The sequence below is a fragment of the Salmo trutta genome, chromosome 9 (genome assembly GCF_901001165.1).
Source record: "Salmo trutta chromosome 9, fSalTru1.1, whole genome shotgun sequence".
Taxonomy (NCBI): domain Eukaryota; kingdom Metazoa; phylum Chordata; class Actinopteri; order Salmoniformes; family Salmonidae; genus Salmo; species Salmo trutta.
In genome coordinates this window covers 14,076,565-14,091,766 of record NC_042965.1, presented here as the reverse complement: position 1 = coordinate 14,091,766, position 15,202 = coordinate 14,076,565, and the positions used below count along the sequence as shown (strand labels likewise).

Below are 15,202 nucleotides of genomic sequence, written 5' to 3'. Positions count from 1 at the left end.
GAACGTGCTAGACGGCCAGTTCGTTTAGCTTTTAGCCGTACCCTTATCCTACTTATCCTCTGTTGCTCTGGTGATGTAGAGGTTAATCCAGGTCCTGCAGTGCCTAGCTCCACTCCCACTCCCAAGGTGCTCTCATTTGTTGACTTCTGTAACCGTAAAAGCCTTGGTTTCATGCATGTTAACATTAGAAGCCTACTCCCTAAGTTTGTTTTACTCACTGCTTTAGCATACTCTGCCAACCCGGATGTCTTAGCCGTGTCTGAATCCTGGCTTAGGAAAACCACTAAAAACCCTGAAATCTCCATCCCTAACTATAACATTTTCTGCCAAGATAGAACTGCCAAAGGGGGCGGTGTTGCAATCTACTGCAAAGATAGCCTGCAGAGTTCTATATTATTATCCAAGTCTGTACCCAAACAATTCGAGCTTCTACTTCTAAAAATTCACCTTTCCAGAAACAAGTCTCTCACTGTTGCCGCTTGCTATAGACCACCCTCTGCCCCAGCTGTGCCCTTAACACCATATGTGAATTGATTGCCCCCATCTATCTTCTGAGCTCGTGCTACTAGGTGACCTAAACTGGGACATGCTTAACACCCCGCCCATCCTACAATCTAAGCTTGATGCCCTCAATCTCACACAAATTATCAATGAACCTACCAGGTACAACCCCAAATCCGTAAACACGGGCACCCTCATAGATATCATCCTAACTAACTCGCCCTCCAAATACACCTCTGCTGTTTTCAATCAAGATCTCAGCGATCACTGCCTGCATCCGTAATGGGTCTGCAACCAAACGACCAGCCCTCATCACTGTCAAACACTCCCTAAAACACTTCAGCGAGCAGGCCTTTCTAATCGACCTGGCCGGGGTATCCTGGAATGACATTGACCTCATCCCGTCAATAGATGATGCCTGGTTATTCTTTAAAAGTGCCTTCCTCACCATCTTAAATAAGCATGCCCATTCCAAAAATGTAGAACTAGGAATAGATATAGTCCTTGGTTCACTCCAGAACTGTCTGCCCTTGACCAGCACAAAAACATCCTGTGGCGTTCTGCATTAGCATCGAATAGCCCCCGTGATATGCAACTTTTCAGGGAAGTTAGGAACAAATCTACACAGGCAGTTAGGAAAGCTAAGGCTAGCTTTTTCAAACAGAAATTTGCATCCTGTAGTACAAACTCAAAAAAGTTCTGGGACACTGTAAAGTCCATGGAGAATAAGAGCACCTCCTCCCAGCTGCCCACTGCTCTGAGACTAGGAAACACTGTTACCACCAATAAATCCACTATAATTGAGAATTTCAATAAGCATTTCTCTACGGCTGGCCGTGCTTTCCACCTGGCTACCCCTACCCCGGTCAACTGCCCGGCACCCTCCACAGCAACCCGCCAAAGCTCCCACCATTTCTCCTTCACCCAAATCCAGATAGCTGATGTTCTGAAAGAGCTGCAAAATCTGGACCTACAAATCAGCCGGGCTAGACAATCTGGACCCTCTCTTTCTAAAATGATCTGCCGAAATTGTTGCAACCCCTATTACCAGCTTGTTCAACCTCTCTTTCGTATCATCTGAGATTCCCAAAGATTGGAAAGCTGCCGCGGTCATCCCCCTCTTCAAAGAAGGTGACACTCTAGACCCAAACTGCTACAGACCTATATCTATCCTACCCTGTCTTTCTAAGGTCTTCGAAATCCAAGTTAACAAACAGATTATCGACCATTTCGAATCCCCCCGTACCTTCTCCGCTATGCAATCTGGTTTCAGAGCTGGTCATGGGCGCACCTCAGCCACGCTCAAGGTACTAAACGACATCATAACCGCCATCGATAAGAGACATTACTATGCAGCCGTATTCATCGACCTGGCCAAGGCTTTCGACTCTGTCAATCACCACGTTCTTATTGGCAGACTCGACAGCCTTGGTTTCTCAAATGATTGCCTCGCCTGGTTCACCAACTACTTCTCTGATAGAGTTCAATGTGTCAAATCAGAGGGCCTGTTGTCTGGACCTCTGGCAGTCTCTATGGGGGTGCCACAGGGTTAAATTCTCGGGCCGACTCTCTTCTCTGTATACATCAGTGATGTCGCTCTTGCTGCTGGTGATTCTCTGATCCACCTCTACGCAGACGACACCATTCTGTATACTTCTGGCCCCTCTTTGGACACTGTGTTTAACTAACCTCCAGACGAGCTTCAACGCCATACAACTCTCCTTCCGTGGCCTCCAACTGCTCTTAAATGCAAGTAAAACTAAATGCATGCTATTCAATCGACCACTGCCCACACCTGCCCGCCCGTTCAGCATCACTACTCTGGACGGCTTTGACTTAGAATACGTGGACAACTACAAATACCTAGGTGTCTGGTTAGACTGTAAACTCTCCTTCCAGACTCACATTAAGCATCTCCAATTCAAAATTAAATCTAGAATCGGCTTCCTATTTCACAACAAAGCATCCTTCACTCATGCTGCCAAACATACCCTCGTAAAACTGACCATCCTACCGATCCTCGACTTCGGCGATATCATCTATAAAATAGCCTCCAACACTCTACTCAACAAATTGGATGCAGTCTATCACAGTGCCATCCGTTTTGTCACCAAAGCCCCATACACTACCCACCACTGCGACATGTACGTTCTCGTTGGTTGGCCCTCGCTTCATACTCGTCGCTAAACCCACTGGCTACAGGTTATCTACAAGTCTCTGCTAGGTAAAGCCCCACCTTATCTCAGCTCACTGGTCACCATAGCAGCACCCACTCGTAGCATGCGCTCCAGCAGGTATATCTCACTGGTCACCCCCAAAGCCAATTCCTCCTTTGGTTCCCTTTCCTTCCAGTTCTCTGCTGCCAATGACTGGAACGAACTGCAAAAATCACTGAAGCTGGAGACTCATATCTCCCTCACTAGCTTTAAGCACCAGCTGTCAGAGCAGCTCACAGATCACTGCACCTGTACATAGCCCATCTGTAAACAGCCCATCTATCTACCTCATCCCCATACTGTATTTATTTATTTATCTTGCTCCTTTGCACCCCAGTATCTCTACTTGCACATTCATATTCTGCACATCTAGCATTCCAGTGCTTAATTGCTATATTGTAATTACTTTGCCACCATGGCCTATTTATTGCCTTAACTCCCTTATATTACCTAATTTGCACTCACTGTATATAGACTTTGTTTTCTTTTTTTCTACTGTGTTATTGACTGTATGTTTTGTTTATTCCATGTGTAACTCTGTGTTGTTGTATGCGTCAAATTGCTATGCTTTATCTTGGCCAGGTCGCAGTTGCAAATGAGAACTTGTTCTCAACTAGCCTACCTGGTTAAATAAAGTTTTATTTTATTTTTTACTGTACTAACCTCTATATCAACAGTATACTGTACCTGTGACTGGAGGGCAATTTTTTTAATGTTTATTTAACCTTTAGTTAACCAGGAAAAGCCCATTGAGACCCAGAGTCTCTTTTTCAAGGGAGACCTGGCCAAGAAGGCAGCAACAATCAATACATTACATAATTAAAACATACAACAATACAACAACATGATCCAGCCTAAAAAAAAGCATTTACACTCCTCTGTAACAGAGTCTCCCATTAATATTTTTAATTAATTCAGTAGCACTAACATATCGAGATGAAGCATGGATTGTTGATTATTCCATGCGTCTGGTGCACAAGAAGAGGCAGTCTTGCCTAATACTGTGAATGTCCTGGGGACTTTAAGTAGCAACCGTCTAATGTTACAGACATAGCTTCCTTCCTGTCATGACTCAGTGGTCCTGATACTGTACATGGTTTACTGTACATTTGTCCATGAATAATGGTGCTCGCTGAACAAGGCTAATCTAATTCTCTCACTGAGTGGCTCTATAGTGCCTCATTCACTGGCATGTACAATCTATCAAGTGTTAGATGGTCTGGTATTCTTGTCTCATCTGATTGACAGTGTAATTTGAGCAGTAACAACGCACATTCTCTTCATGGTCATACAATGGGAAAGAGTTGATTGATAGTTCAGTGTTGATGGTTTAATCATGACCCTTTTCGCACTAACTCTTAACTCATCACATACGCTGCTGTTACTGTTTGTTGTCTGTCCTGTTGCCTACTCACTTTATCCTTACCTATATGTACATATCTACCTCAATTACCTCGTACCCCTGCACATTGACTCGGTACTGGTACCCTGTGTATATAGCCAAGTTATAGCCAAGGAGAGACTCATTGTGTATTTATCCCTCCTGTTATTTTTCCATTTTTAATCATTTCACTGTTATTCTACATCTGTTGTTTACGAAGCATGTAACAAACACAATTTGATTTGATGTAGCATACAAGTCAGCAGGACGTGCCATGAATGGACTGAGGCCCTCAGATGATCTACTGTACTGCTCATTGTTATGGTGTTAAGTGGAGAATGTGTGGAATGTATTTAATACAACTTGTGTGGTATTGTGAAATAAGAGGAACAGCTCAGATCCCTGATCCTAACGTTTCTAAACAAAAGACAAATCATTTCTCTCTTAGATTTGTTGTGATGATGCTTATGGTAACAACTGGCTTGTCATTATAATTCACTAGATAGTAGAGTAGCATTGCCTCTATGGGTAATGGTCAGTCTAATCCCAGTTAGTGGTCGGCTGACAATAAACCCGCTAAGTCATCCCCCACAGTATCTAAGTCAGACCTCAGTGTTCAACAAGTAGCAGTAAAAGCTAGAGGACTTGTGTGTCTGTGTATCGACTCCATGGAAACAAACAAGAACACTTCCCTCACATAAAAGGTTCTGTCTTTCTCTTCTATTGAAAGGAGAGGAGAAACGGGGGGGAGTCAGATGGGTTATCAACCAGCGGGAATGTGCTTTCGATGTGTGTATAAGACAAACATTTTTGCTGGCTCTGCAACAGTTCAAAACTGTTTACAGGTCTAGCTTTAAAATGCCAAATGGATAACGTATCCTGTCAACTGTTGGTTTGCTCAGAGCAACTGCAGAAGCCATTCACAATGGCCTCCTCAGTGCAGAAGCTTAGTCACTAAGTATGACAGTAGTCAACAACATAGATTTTTTGGGGGGGACTATTGTGGCACTGTGTGCTAAGCCCAAACTCATCACTCCTTTGGCTCTATGGAAGAGGCGAGTGCTTCAGCTACTTGTAGCAACATTATGGGAGGTGGCTTTAGAGGTCTGGTCTGAAGCGTTTTGTGTAGAGAGAAGGTGAAATGTTTGTCACCGTGCAGTTTGGAGGTAAGTGAAAGACAGTGCTATATCATCATCATCATGATGGAGTATAATTTCATCATCTCTATGGAGGCCAACAGCTGACCTCTAATGAAACCGTCGGAGACCTATGGAGATATAAACAGATCATTTGAGAATAACACATTTAAACATTAGATGTACTTTTGTGATGTACGATGTCATATGAATGTAATATAATGTTATAGGAAATGTACAAACATGCTTCTCTTTTCTTACTTTGAAAGAGGGCCAAACAGAACTGTTTAACCTGAACTGCAGGGTGATAGACTTCATCCACAGTTTGAAGGAGAGATGTTATCTGGATTCTCAAGGTGCAGTTCCGTACTTCTCCCACAGAGCAGAATCATTTACAGTTGAACTTCAGATATGTTGTATTAGATTTTTTTTCAACCTCAGAAGCACCTGATAGTGTTGTTTGTATTTGTATTTATTAGGGATCCCCATCAAGCTACTCTTCCTGGGGTCCGAACACATAAAGGCAATTGCATTACACATAAAACAAAATATTTTAAAAATTATTTTAAAAAGATAAAAGAGTCTGAAAGCATGATACAAATACTATTGGATATATATTATCCAGTACATTTCCGTGTGAGGTTGTATGCACATGGTATCTCTGTCACTGACTGGAAATGATAGAAACAGCCTGCCAGATTGTTTCCTGACTGAGTAAATACCAATAAGTGAAAATGTAATAGACTGAGAGAGCCCAGTGTAAATGTCACATTACAGATGTACTCTACAGACTGCGTGGACCTGATGGACAGGACAGGGGAGCTGGTGAACCTGAGTGAAAAGGAGAAGAGCATGGAGCAGGCCAGCAGTCTGATGAAGGAGAGGCACAGCTATGTTCTCATACGCATCTGCAGTGAGTCTCTCCAAATATAATAAAGGCACTAGGCTGTGCGTGTCTAATGAAAGAGTGGTTTCTCACATTGCCTGCTCTACACACATTTACCAGGCCTACTAATATGTTATAGATAGGTTGATAAGGCCAGGCACCACAGGCAAAAATTGTGATTTTGCTTCCATCTGTACATTTTCAGATTTTGGGACATTTTGCAATTACAAATAAATCGGCAATAATGTATATAAATACTTGATTTGTATAATTTTATCTCAACTACACCTGCCATAAATGTCGTTCTCGTTAGCATTTTTCACGTAGAACTTCTACCTCTAATTTTAAAACTTTCCATGTTGAATCATATATCATGCAAAATATTGTTTTGAACGCACACGCACTCAATTCTTCATTGCTGCGACTTGCTTGTGTAAGGTTCTGTATTTATTTTCTTAGTCAAACGCGTGTTCTGTTTCGTTGTGTTCTTGAACATAGCACTATTTCTTTGTGTTCATGAACATAGCCCTGTCTTTCATTTTTGTTCATTGATTTCCCCTGTGTTAGTTACTCACCTGGTCTCATCAGCTCCTTATTTAGTTCAGCTCATTCTCTTTGTGCCTTCATGTGCCTACTAAGCCTTTTCCTAGCTCGTTTGTGAGAACCAGCTATAGCCTTCAGTCCTAGTTTTGATTCACCTGCCTGTTAGCCTACCTGTGTATGACCATTGCCTGCCTATGACCACGATTCCTGCCTTCTGCGAAAGCGAAATAAACACCCGCCGCGCAATCTACTTTATCCCTGAGTATTCATTACAGCTTGAATGCGCACGCACTCAATTCTTCATTGCTGCGACTTGCTTGCTAGTTGAGATTTCTGATCACGTTCGGCTGCGTTTCATTTCATTTTTTATGTCGGTTTGATAGAGGGGGAGGCACTAGTAATGTCTGCAGTTTTCGGTTTGGCTATTTGTTTCAAGTTTATTAGTATATAAATAAATCTCTTTGCCAAAATTCGTCATCTCTCCCATGTCCTATTTAGCTAGCTTGCTGTAGCTGTCCTGGGATATAAACATTGAGTTGTTATTTTACCTGAAATGCACAAGGTCCTCTACTCCGACAATTAATCCATACATAAAACGGCCAACCGAATCGTTTCTAGTCATCTCTCCTTTTTCATCTTTGAACTTATATGGTGATCATGTCTAAGCTTTCATAGTATTACCACGACGATTGGCAAAACAGTTCATCTTTCAATCACCCACGTGGGTATAACCAATGAGGAGATGGCACGTGGGTACCTGCTTCAAAAAACCAATGAGGAGATGGGAGAGGCAGGACATTCAGCGCGATCTGCGTCAGAAATAGAAAAGAGTTATATTTTAGCCCTTGGCAACGCAGACGCTAGTTGGCGCATGCGAGCAGTGTGGGTGCAATAATTGAATAACATGGATTTCTACATTTATTTTGTGACGCTCGCGCACACGACGTGTCCGGTCTGGTCAGCATGTTATTCGACTAGTAGTTGTTCTGAAATGTTTATTGCTTGCCTACATTTTACTACCTCCGCTATGTTTAATATACATACACATACATTAATTATTAATTTCGGTTGTCTATCCTGACATGAAGTTCGTTCTATAGAAAGTATTTGACTCTAGCCACAAAATTAAGGAAATTAGAAGGGGGGGTCGGCATGGCTATTGTCTTGCCTGCCGAAATTCCCCCCTTCTGTCTTGGGACTGCAAGGCCTGGCACACTTCAGAATCATTTTGGTAGCTCATGTTGACAACATTCCTTGTTCCCTGTTTGCTCAGAAAAATACTTGTAAAGATTTATAGACTACTTGACATTATGTTTTGCTAGATGTCCCGAGCCAACTGTGCCACTTCTGTGGGGACGTGGACAATAATAAGGAAGACACTAACTGGGTAATTGCTTCTTCACTTCTAAAGGCCCATTTTTAGGAGTACGAATTTGTATAAGAAGTAATATTTCTAGAGGTAGTGTCATCCGCTTTGTCTGATAATGAAATAATTGTAATTCAAGAAAATGTATTTAATGTTTTAAATATATTAAACATTTTCATCATAAATTTTAGATTGATTGTGACCGCTGCCCACGATGGTTCCACCAGTCCTGTATGAAAATCATCCCATCATTGGAGGATTATGTCTGCGCTGCCTGTCAGGACTAGGTTAGGCTTGAGTTCCAGGTGATGGTATCACCTGGAAAACTTTCCATAAAAAGTGGACTAAATGTTCAGTCGAGCTGTTGCAGCTTTCCAGTATTTGTTTGTTATTTATTGTCTTTTTATATTTTATTTATTGTCATTTTATATCTTATTATGATCGAAATGTGTATTTCTTATTTAATTTCTTTTAACAAACTTAACTTTCTGTGATGTTTTTGTGTTATTGTGTGATAATATTTGTGTATTATTATTTTCTTAAACATTACAAATGTTTCTAACATAAACATTTATGTTTCTTTATACTCTCATTTTGCTTTCTGTGGCACACGCTACTGGTCAACATGAGCTACCAAAATGATTCTGAAGTATGCCAGGCCTTGCAGTCCCAAGATAGAAGGGGGGAGAATTTCGGCAGGCAAGAAAATGGCTTTGCTGAACCCCCCCCCCCCCTAATGTCCTTAATTTTGTGGCTAGAATCAAGTACTTTCTGTGGCACACATCAGAGTCAAATACTTTATTTAGAACAAACTTTACGTCAGGATAGGCAACCAAAATTAATAATGAATGTATGTGTGTTATATTAAACATAGAGGGAGTAAAATGTAGGCAAGCAATAAACATTTCAGAACAACTACTAGTCGAATAAGACATGGGAGAGATGACGAATTTTTGGTAAAGAGATTTATTTATAGACATTACTAGTGCTTCCCTGTGATCAAACCGACATAAAAAATAAAATGAAACGCAGCCTAACATGACCAGAAATCTCAACTAGCAAGCAAGTCGCAGCAATGAAGAATTGAGTGTGCGCGTTCACGCGAAGGGGGAGGATTCTGGCAGGGGGGGAGCTTTTCGGCACAACACCGGCAGCAACAGGCTGAGACGCAAATTAGTTGAGATGAAGAGGACAGCTAGCAGCGATCAACCAGACAGCAGCCAGCCAACAGTGGCTTTTATTCCACTTCTCAAATAAACCAACTTGTACACTGGACTGAAAATCATCATAGACCCCACCAACCAGTGATTCTGTAATTCTGTCATGATAGAATGTGCAGACTGTGAATGTGATCATGATGCATATTTGAGTGTTGACACTTCCTCCAGGCTGCGTGACACAGCTGGTTTAAATGGTGTCTCTAGAGACAAAACCTCTCTCATCGTCACTCAATGCCTAGGTTTACCTCCACTGTATTCACATCCTACCATACCCTTGTCTGTACATTATGCCTTGAATCTATTCTTCCACACCCAGAAACCTGCTCCTTTTACTCTCTGTTCCAAACGCACTAGACGACGAGTTCTTATAGCCTTTAGCTGTACCCTTATCCTACTCCACCTCTGCTCCTCTGGTGATGTAGAGGTTAATCCAGGCCCTGCAGTGCCTAGCTACACTCCCATTCCCCAGGCGCTCTCATTTGTTGACTTCTGTAACCGTAAAAGCCTTGGTTTCATGCATGTTAACATTAGAAGCCTCCCTAAGTTTGTTTTATTCAATGCTTTAGCACACTCTGCCAACCTGGATGTCCTAGCCGTGTCTGAATCCTGGTTTAGGAAGACCACAAAAATCCTGAAATTTCCATCCCTAACTATACATTTTTCCGACAAGATAGAACTGCCAAAGGGGACGGAGTTAGCCTGCAGAGTTCTGTCATACCATCCAGGTCTGTGCCCAAACAATTCAAGCTTCTACTTCTAAAAATCCACCTTTCCAGAAACAAGTCTCTCACCATTGTCGCTTGTTATAGACCACCTTCAGACCCCTGCTGTGCCCTGGACACCATATGTGAATTGATTGCTCCCATCTATCTTCAGAACTCGTACTGTTAGGTGACCTAAACTGGGACATGCTTAACACCCCGGCCGTCCTACAATCTAAGCTAGATGCCCTCAATCTCACACAAATGATCAATGAACCTACCAGGTACAACCTCAAATCCGTAAACACGGGCACCCTCGTAGATATCATCCTGACCAACCTACCCTCTAAATACACCTCTGCTGTCTTCAACCAGGATCTCAGCAATCACTGCCTCATTGCCTGAGTTCGTAATGGGTCTGCGGTCAAACGACCACCCCTCATCACTGTCAAACGCTCCATAAAACACTTCAGCGAGCAGGCCTTTCTAATCGACCTCGCCCGGGTGTCCTGGAAGGATATTGACCTCATTCCGTCAGTAGAGGATACTTGGTTATTCTTTAAAAGTACTTTCCTCACCATCTAAAATAAGCATGCCCCTTTCAAAAAATGTAGAACCAGGAACAGATATACCCCTTGGTTCACTCCAGACCTGACTACCCTTGACCAGCACAAAAACATCCTGTGGCGTACTGCATTAGCATCGAATAGCCCCCGTGATATGCAACTTTTCAGGGAAGTTAGGAACCAATATACACAGGCAGTTAGGAAAGCAAAGGCTAGCTTTTTCAAACAGAAATTTGCATCCTGTAGCACAAACTCCAAAAAGTTCTGGGACACTGTAAAGTCCATGGAGAATAAGAGCACCTCCTCCCAGCTGCCCATGGCACTGAGGCTAGGAAACACTGTCACCACCAATAAATCCACGATAATTGAGAATTTCAATAAGCATTTTTCTACGGCTGGCCATGCTTTCCAGCTGGCTACCCCTACCCTGGTCAACAGCCCTGCACCCCTCACTGCAACTTGCCCAAGCCTCCCCCATTTCTCCTTCACCCAAATCCAGACAGCTGATGTTCTGAAAGAGCTGAAAAATCTGGACCCCTACAAATCAGCAGGGATAGACAATCTGGACCCTCTCTTTCTAAAATTATCCGCCACAATTGTTGCAACCCCTATTACTAGCCAGTTCAACCTCTCTTTCGTATCATCTGAGATCCCCAAATATTGGAATGCTGCCACGGTCATCCCCCTCTTCAAAGGGGGAGACACTCTAGACCCAAACTGTTACAGACCTATATCTATCCTACCCTGCCTTTCTAAGGTCTTCGAAAGCCAAGTTAACAAAGAGATCACCGACCATTTCGAATCCCACTGTACCTTCTCCGCTATGCAATCTGGTATCCGAGCTGGTCATGGGTGCACCTCAGCCACACTCAAGGTCCTAAACGATATCATAACCGCCATCGATAAAAGACATTACAGTGCAGCCGTATTCATCGACCTGGCCAAGGCTTTCGACTCTGTCAATCACCACATACTTATTGGTAGACTCAACAGCCTTGGTTTCTCAAATGACTGCCTCGCCTGGTTCACCAACTACTTCTCAGATAGAGTTCAGTGTGTCAAATCGGAGGGCCTGTTGTCCGGACCTCTGGCAGTCTCCATGGGGGTGCCACAGGGTTAAATTCTCGGGCCGATTCTTTTCTCTGTATACATCAATGATGTTGCTCTTGCTACTGGTGATTCTCTGATCCACCTCTACGCAGACGACACCATTGTGTATAATTCTGGCCCTTCTTTGGACACTGTGTTAACTAACCTCCAGACGAGCTTCAACGCCATACAACTCCTACCCGCCCGTCCAGCATCACTACTCTGGATGGTTCTGACTTAGAATATGTGGACATCTACAAATACCTAGGTGTCTGGTTAGACTGTAAACTCTCCTTCCAGACTCACATTAAGCATCTCCAATCCAAAATTAAATCTAGAATCGGCTTCCTATTTCGCAACAAAGCATCCTTCACTCATGCTGCCAAACATACCCTTGTAAAATTGACTATCCTACCGATCCTTGACTTCGGCGATGTCATTTACAAAATAGCCTCCAACACTCAGCAAATTGGATGCAGTCTATCACAGTGCCATCCGTTTTGTCACCAAAGCTCCATATACTACCCACCACTGCGACATGTATGCTCTTGTTGGCTGGCCCTCACTTCATATTCGTCGCCAAACCCACTGGCTCCAGGTCATCTATAAGACTTTGCTAGGTTAAGCCCCGTCTTATCTCAGCTCACTGGTCACCATAGCAGCACCCACCCGTAGCACGCGCTCCAGCAGGTATATTTCACTGGTCACCCCTAAAGCCAATTCCTACTTTGGCCGCCTTTCCTTCCAGTTCTCTGCTGCCAATGACTGGAACGAATTGCAAAAATCCCTGAAGCTGGAGACTCATATCTCCTTCGCTAACTTTAAGCATCAGCTGTCAGAGCAGCTTACAGATCATTGCACCTGTACATAGCCCATCCAACTACCTCATCCCCATATTGTTATTTATTTATTTTGCTCCTTTGCACCTCAGTATCTCTACTTGCACATTCATCTTCTGCACATCTATCACTCCAGTGTTTAATTGCTATATTGTAATTACTTCACCACTACAGCCTATTTATTGCCTTACCTCCCTAATCTTACCTCATTTGCACACATTGTATATAGACTTTTCTATTGTGTTATTGACTGTACGTTTGTTTATTCCATGTAACTCTGTGTTGTTTGTGTCGCACTGCTTTGCTTTATCTTGGCCAGGTCGCAGTTTTAAATGAGAACTTGTGCTCAATCTGGCCTACCTGATTAAATAAAGGTGATTTTTTAAAAAAATAAAGAATATAGCATGGAGGAACCCAGAATGCAAATGACTGTCTGAATTCTGTAATATGGTCGCAGTGCCCCAAAACTGTCTTCGTGGGCAAAAGCTGCATTGACGCAACAGCCAGTATGGCAGTAGTAACGTTCAATGAGGGAACCACTGCTGTATCAAATCTGATGGACAAATTGTGGCTTGACAGCCCTTTGGTGACACTGGAGCAATCAGAGAGGAGTTGTGAGAGCTGATGCTGCTTCAATGGAGTGTGTCAAGCGTAGGCGCAGGTCCCATGACACAGTCAAGAGAGTAAAGCGGCACCAGCAACAACTCAGAGGACCTTACATATGGGGCAGGCATAGCTGATTAATGTTCTGCATATTTCAACAGCCATAAAATATTCTTGTATGTGACAAATTGGGCAAAGTGACATGAGAATTTTCCAAAAAGTTCATATTTGCCCATCAGACCAGTATTTAAAGCATATGCTCTATTCCTTGAAAGAAATGTATTAAACGTGCTAATATAATAGTAAAAGGTATATCTCATGTTTATTTGTCAGTTTAGAAGTTATATATGAATAAGAGTTTAATTAATGTGACATGAATGGTAATATTTATGGAAAGTACATTTTAATTGCATTAGCCTATCTTTATCGGCCATTTTCTCAAAATGACATGTTCCCTGTGCGCAAATTCATTTTTCTCAGTCTTCAAACGACGTACATTCACATTATTCCACACACAGGTTCTTAGGTCTTCTTTTTTTTCTTCATCTTTATTTAACTAGGCAAGTCAATTAACAAATTCTTATTTTATAATGATGCCATACCCCAGTGCCATACTCCACTAACTGGGCCAATTGTGCCCTGCCCAATCACTGCTGGTTGTGATACAGCCCGGGATCGAACCAGGGTCTGTAGTGACACCTCTAGCACTGAGATGCAGGGCCGTAGACCTGCTGTGCCACTCGGATAGCCTTTTAGTCAGACTTTTACTGAGGCCTTTATTATACATCTTGTGTTGTTTTGATTTAAGTGTCATTTTATGTGTAAATATATGCAAAAGTCATACATGTGAATAGTGTTTTTTAAATAATTCCACGAAATGACAATATTTTTATAAAATGATCTGTAAAAGTCTGACTATTGAGTGTCATATCATAATAAAACCCCAAAAAATAATTCTGCTTTAAAGCAATGTGTTTAAAAACAGATTCTTGGAATATGCAAATTAGCGCATATTGTAATAAAATAATATATTGTATTTATGTATACTTTCAACTGGTAAAGGTTCAGTCTGATGAGAGTAAAGGAAGAAAAAAATCCCTATTAGCCTGTGGTGCCTGGCCTTAACATGGCTGAAGTTAATGTTATTATTACTAAAGTTACTTTACAGTAATGAAACTGGTTAGCTTTAATTCACTTCATATTGCCCCCAGGAGGTGATGGGACTGAAGGGCAGAAGTATGTGCCACTCCTAAATGACCTTAGCAAGAGCAGTCCCGAGTTAGCAGGTAATGAAAAAACATCCACAGCACTGAGGCAAATGTGCCCGACTGAAACCACTGCATGGCTTTATTAAGTTGTGGCACCGAGCATGATCTAAAGGAATTCTTTGTCGCCTCCTAATGGGACAATACCTGTAACGTGACTTTCTTGCCTAGTTACTGTACATGTTCAGTACACTAGCCTTAAGCAAACCCACATCAAGCCTGATTTAAGACTGTTTGATAAGGATGGTTAATATGTGGTGGTTAATATGTATCTTAATATGTATTAACTGTCTATACTTGTGTATGTTACTTTTGTAAATGTTTCTACCTCAGAGGTCCTAAAGAAGCTGTCCAACCCCTGTAAGGAGCAGGAAAAAAAGGGTGGTCCCTCAAGGAAAGGCTCTGTCAACCAGATCCGGCGCAAGCCCACTGCTGGAAACAAGAAGAGCCATCCTGGAAGACTTAAAGATATGAAGAAAGGAGAGGAGGAAGGCTGAAAAATATGGTGATGGACATGCATGTGTAGAAAGCTGTGGACCACAAACATGTAATTGTGTTGGTGCTGTGGTTCTCTTCACTCCAAATATTTTTTCTTAGGTAAATTTAGGTTGATAAATTAACATTCCCACATATCCCTGGTAAAAGTAAGAATGGCATTTGAATGTAGCTTGTCTCCTGTGCGTACTAAAAGCTGGTATTGGCCCAGAAATGTTTTTACTAATCTAGGATTATTTGGCTAAATTAACACAGGCAGCCCAATTATATGTAAAAGAGCTGATCTGATTGGTCAAAAGACCAATTAATGGAAAAGATCAGAATTGGACTGCCTGTGTAAACTGCAGCCTAATGTGAGAATTAGACTATATGGACCATTGGACTTAAAGGCATAT

At 42.2% G+C, this 15,202-nt stretch overlaps 1 protein-coding gene and 1 long non-coding RNA gene across 4 annotated transcripts; both read left to right on the top strand.

Moving 5' to 3' along the window:
- The first annotated feature begins 4,853 nt into the window (after window positions 1–4,853).
- On the top strand, window positions 4,854–14,869 carry c8h22orf15 (chromosome 8 C22orf15 homolog). 3 transcript variants are annotated; one of them, XM_029761942.1, is made up of 5 exons: window positions 4,854–5,264; window positions 5,504–5,590; window positions 6,025–6,147; window positions 14,262–14,333; window positions 14,646–14,869. In XM_029761942.1, the coding sequence occupies exons 1-5, from the start codon at window positions 5,240–5,242 to the stop codon at window positions 14,807–14,809; spliced, it is 471 nt and encodes a 156-aa protein (XP_029617802.1). In that variant the 5' UTR covers window positions 4,854–5,239; the 3' UTR covers window positions 14,810–14,869. The 3 variants fall into 3 exon arrangements, with proteins under 3 accessions (XP_029617802.1, XP_029617801.1, XP_029617803.1); XM_029761941.1 differs by having other exon boundaries at window positions 14,259–14,333; XM_029761943.1 differs by having other exon boundaries at window positions 6,012–6,147; window positions 14,259–14,333.
- On the top strand, window positions 7,865–8,406 carry LOC115199623 (uncharacterized). Its single transcript, XR_003879392.1, has 2 exons — window positions 7,865–8,050; window positions 8,221–8,406. It is a non-coding gene; the product is annotated as an uncharacterized LOC115199623 (long non-coding RNA).
- Window positions 14,870–15,202: the final 333 nt, after the last annotated feature.

What these genes read in the sequence shown, in the direction of transcription:
- c8h22orf15 (XM_029761941.1), top strand. Translation starts at nt 5,240, where the DNA reads ATGTTTGTCACCGTGCAGTTTGGAG. An exon ending in TGTCACCGTGCAGTTTGGAG is followed by an intron (nt 5,265 to 5,503) that starts GTAAGTGAAAGA and finishes TTACTTTGAAAG; the next exon opens with AGGGCCAAACAGAACTGTTT. An exon ending in GAGCAGTCCCGAGTTAGCAG is followed by an intron (nt 14,334 to 14,645) that starts GTAATGAAAAAA and finishes TTTCTACCTCAG; the next exon opens with AGGTCCTAAAGAAGCTGTCC.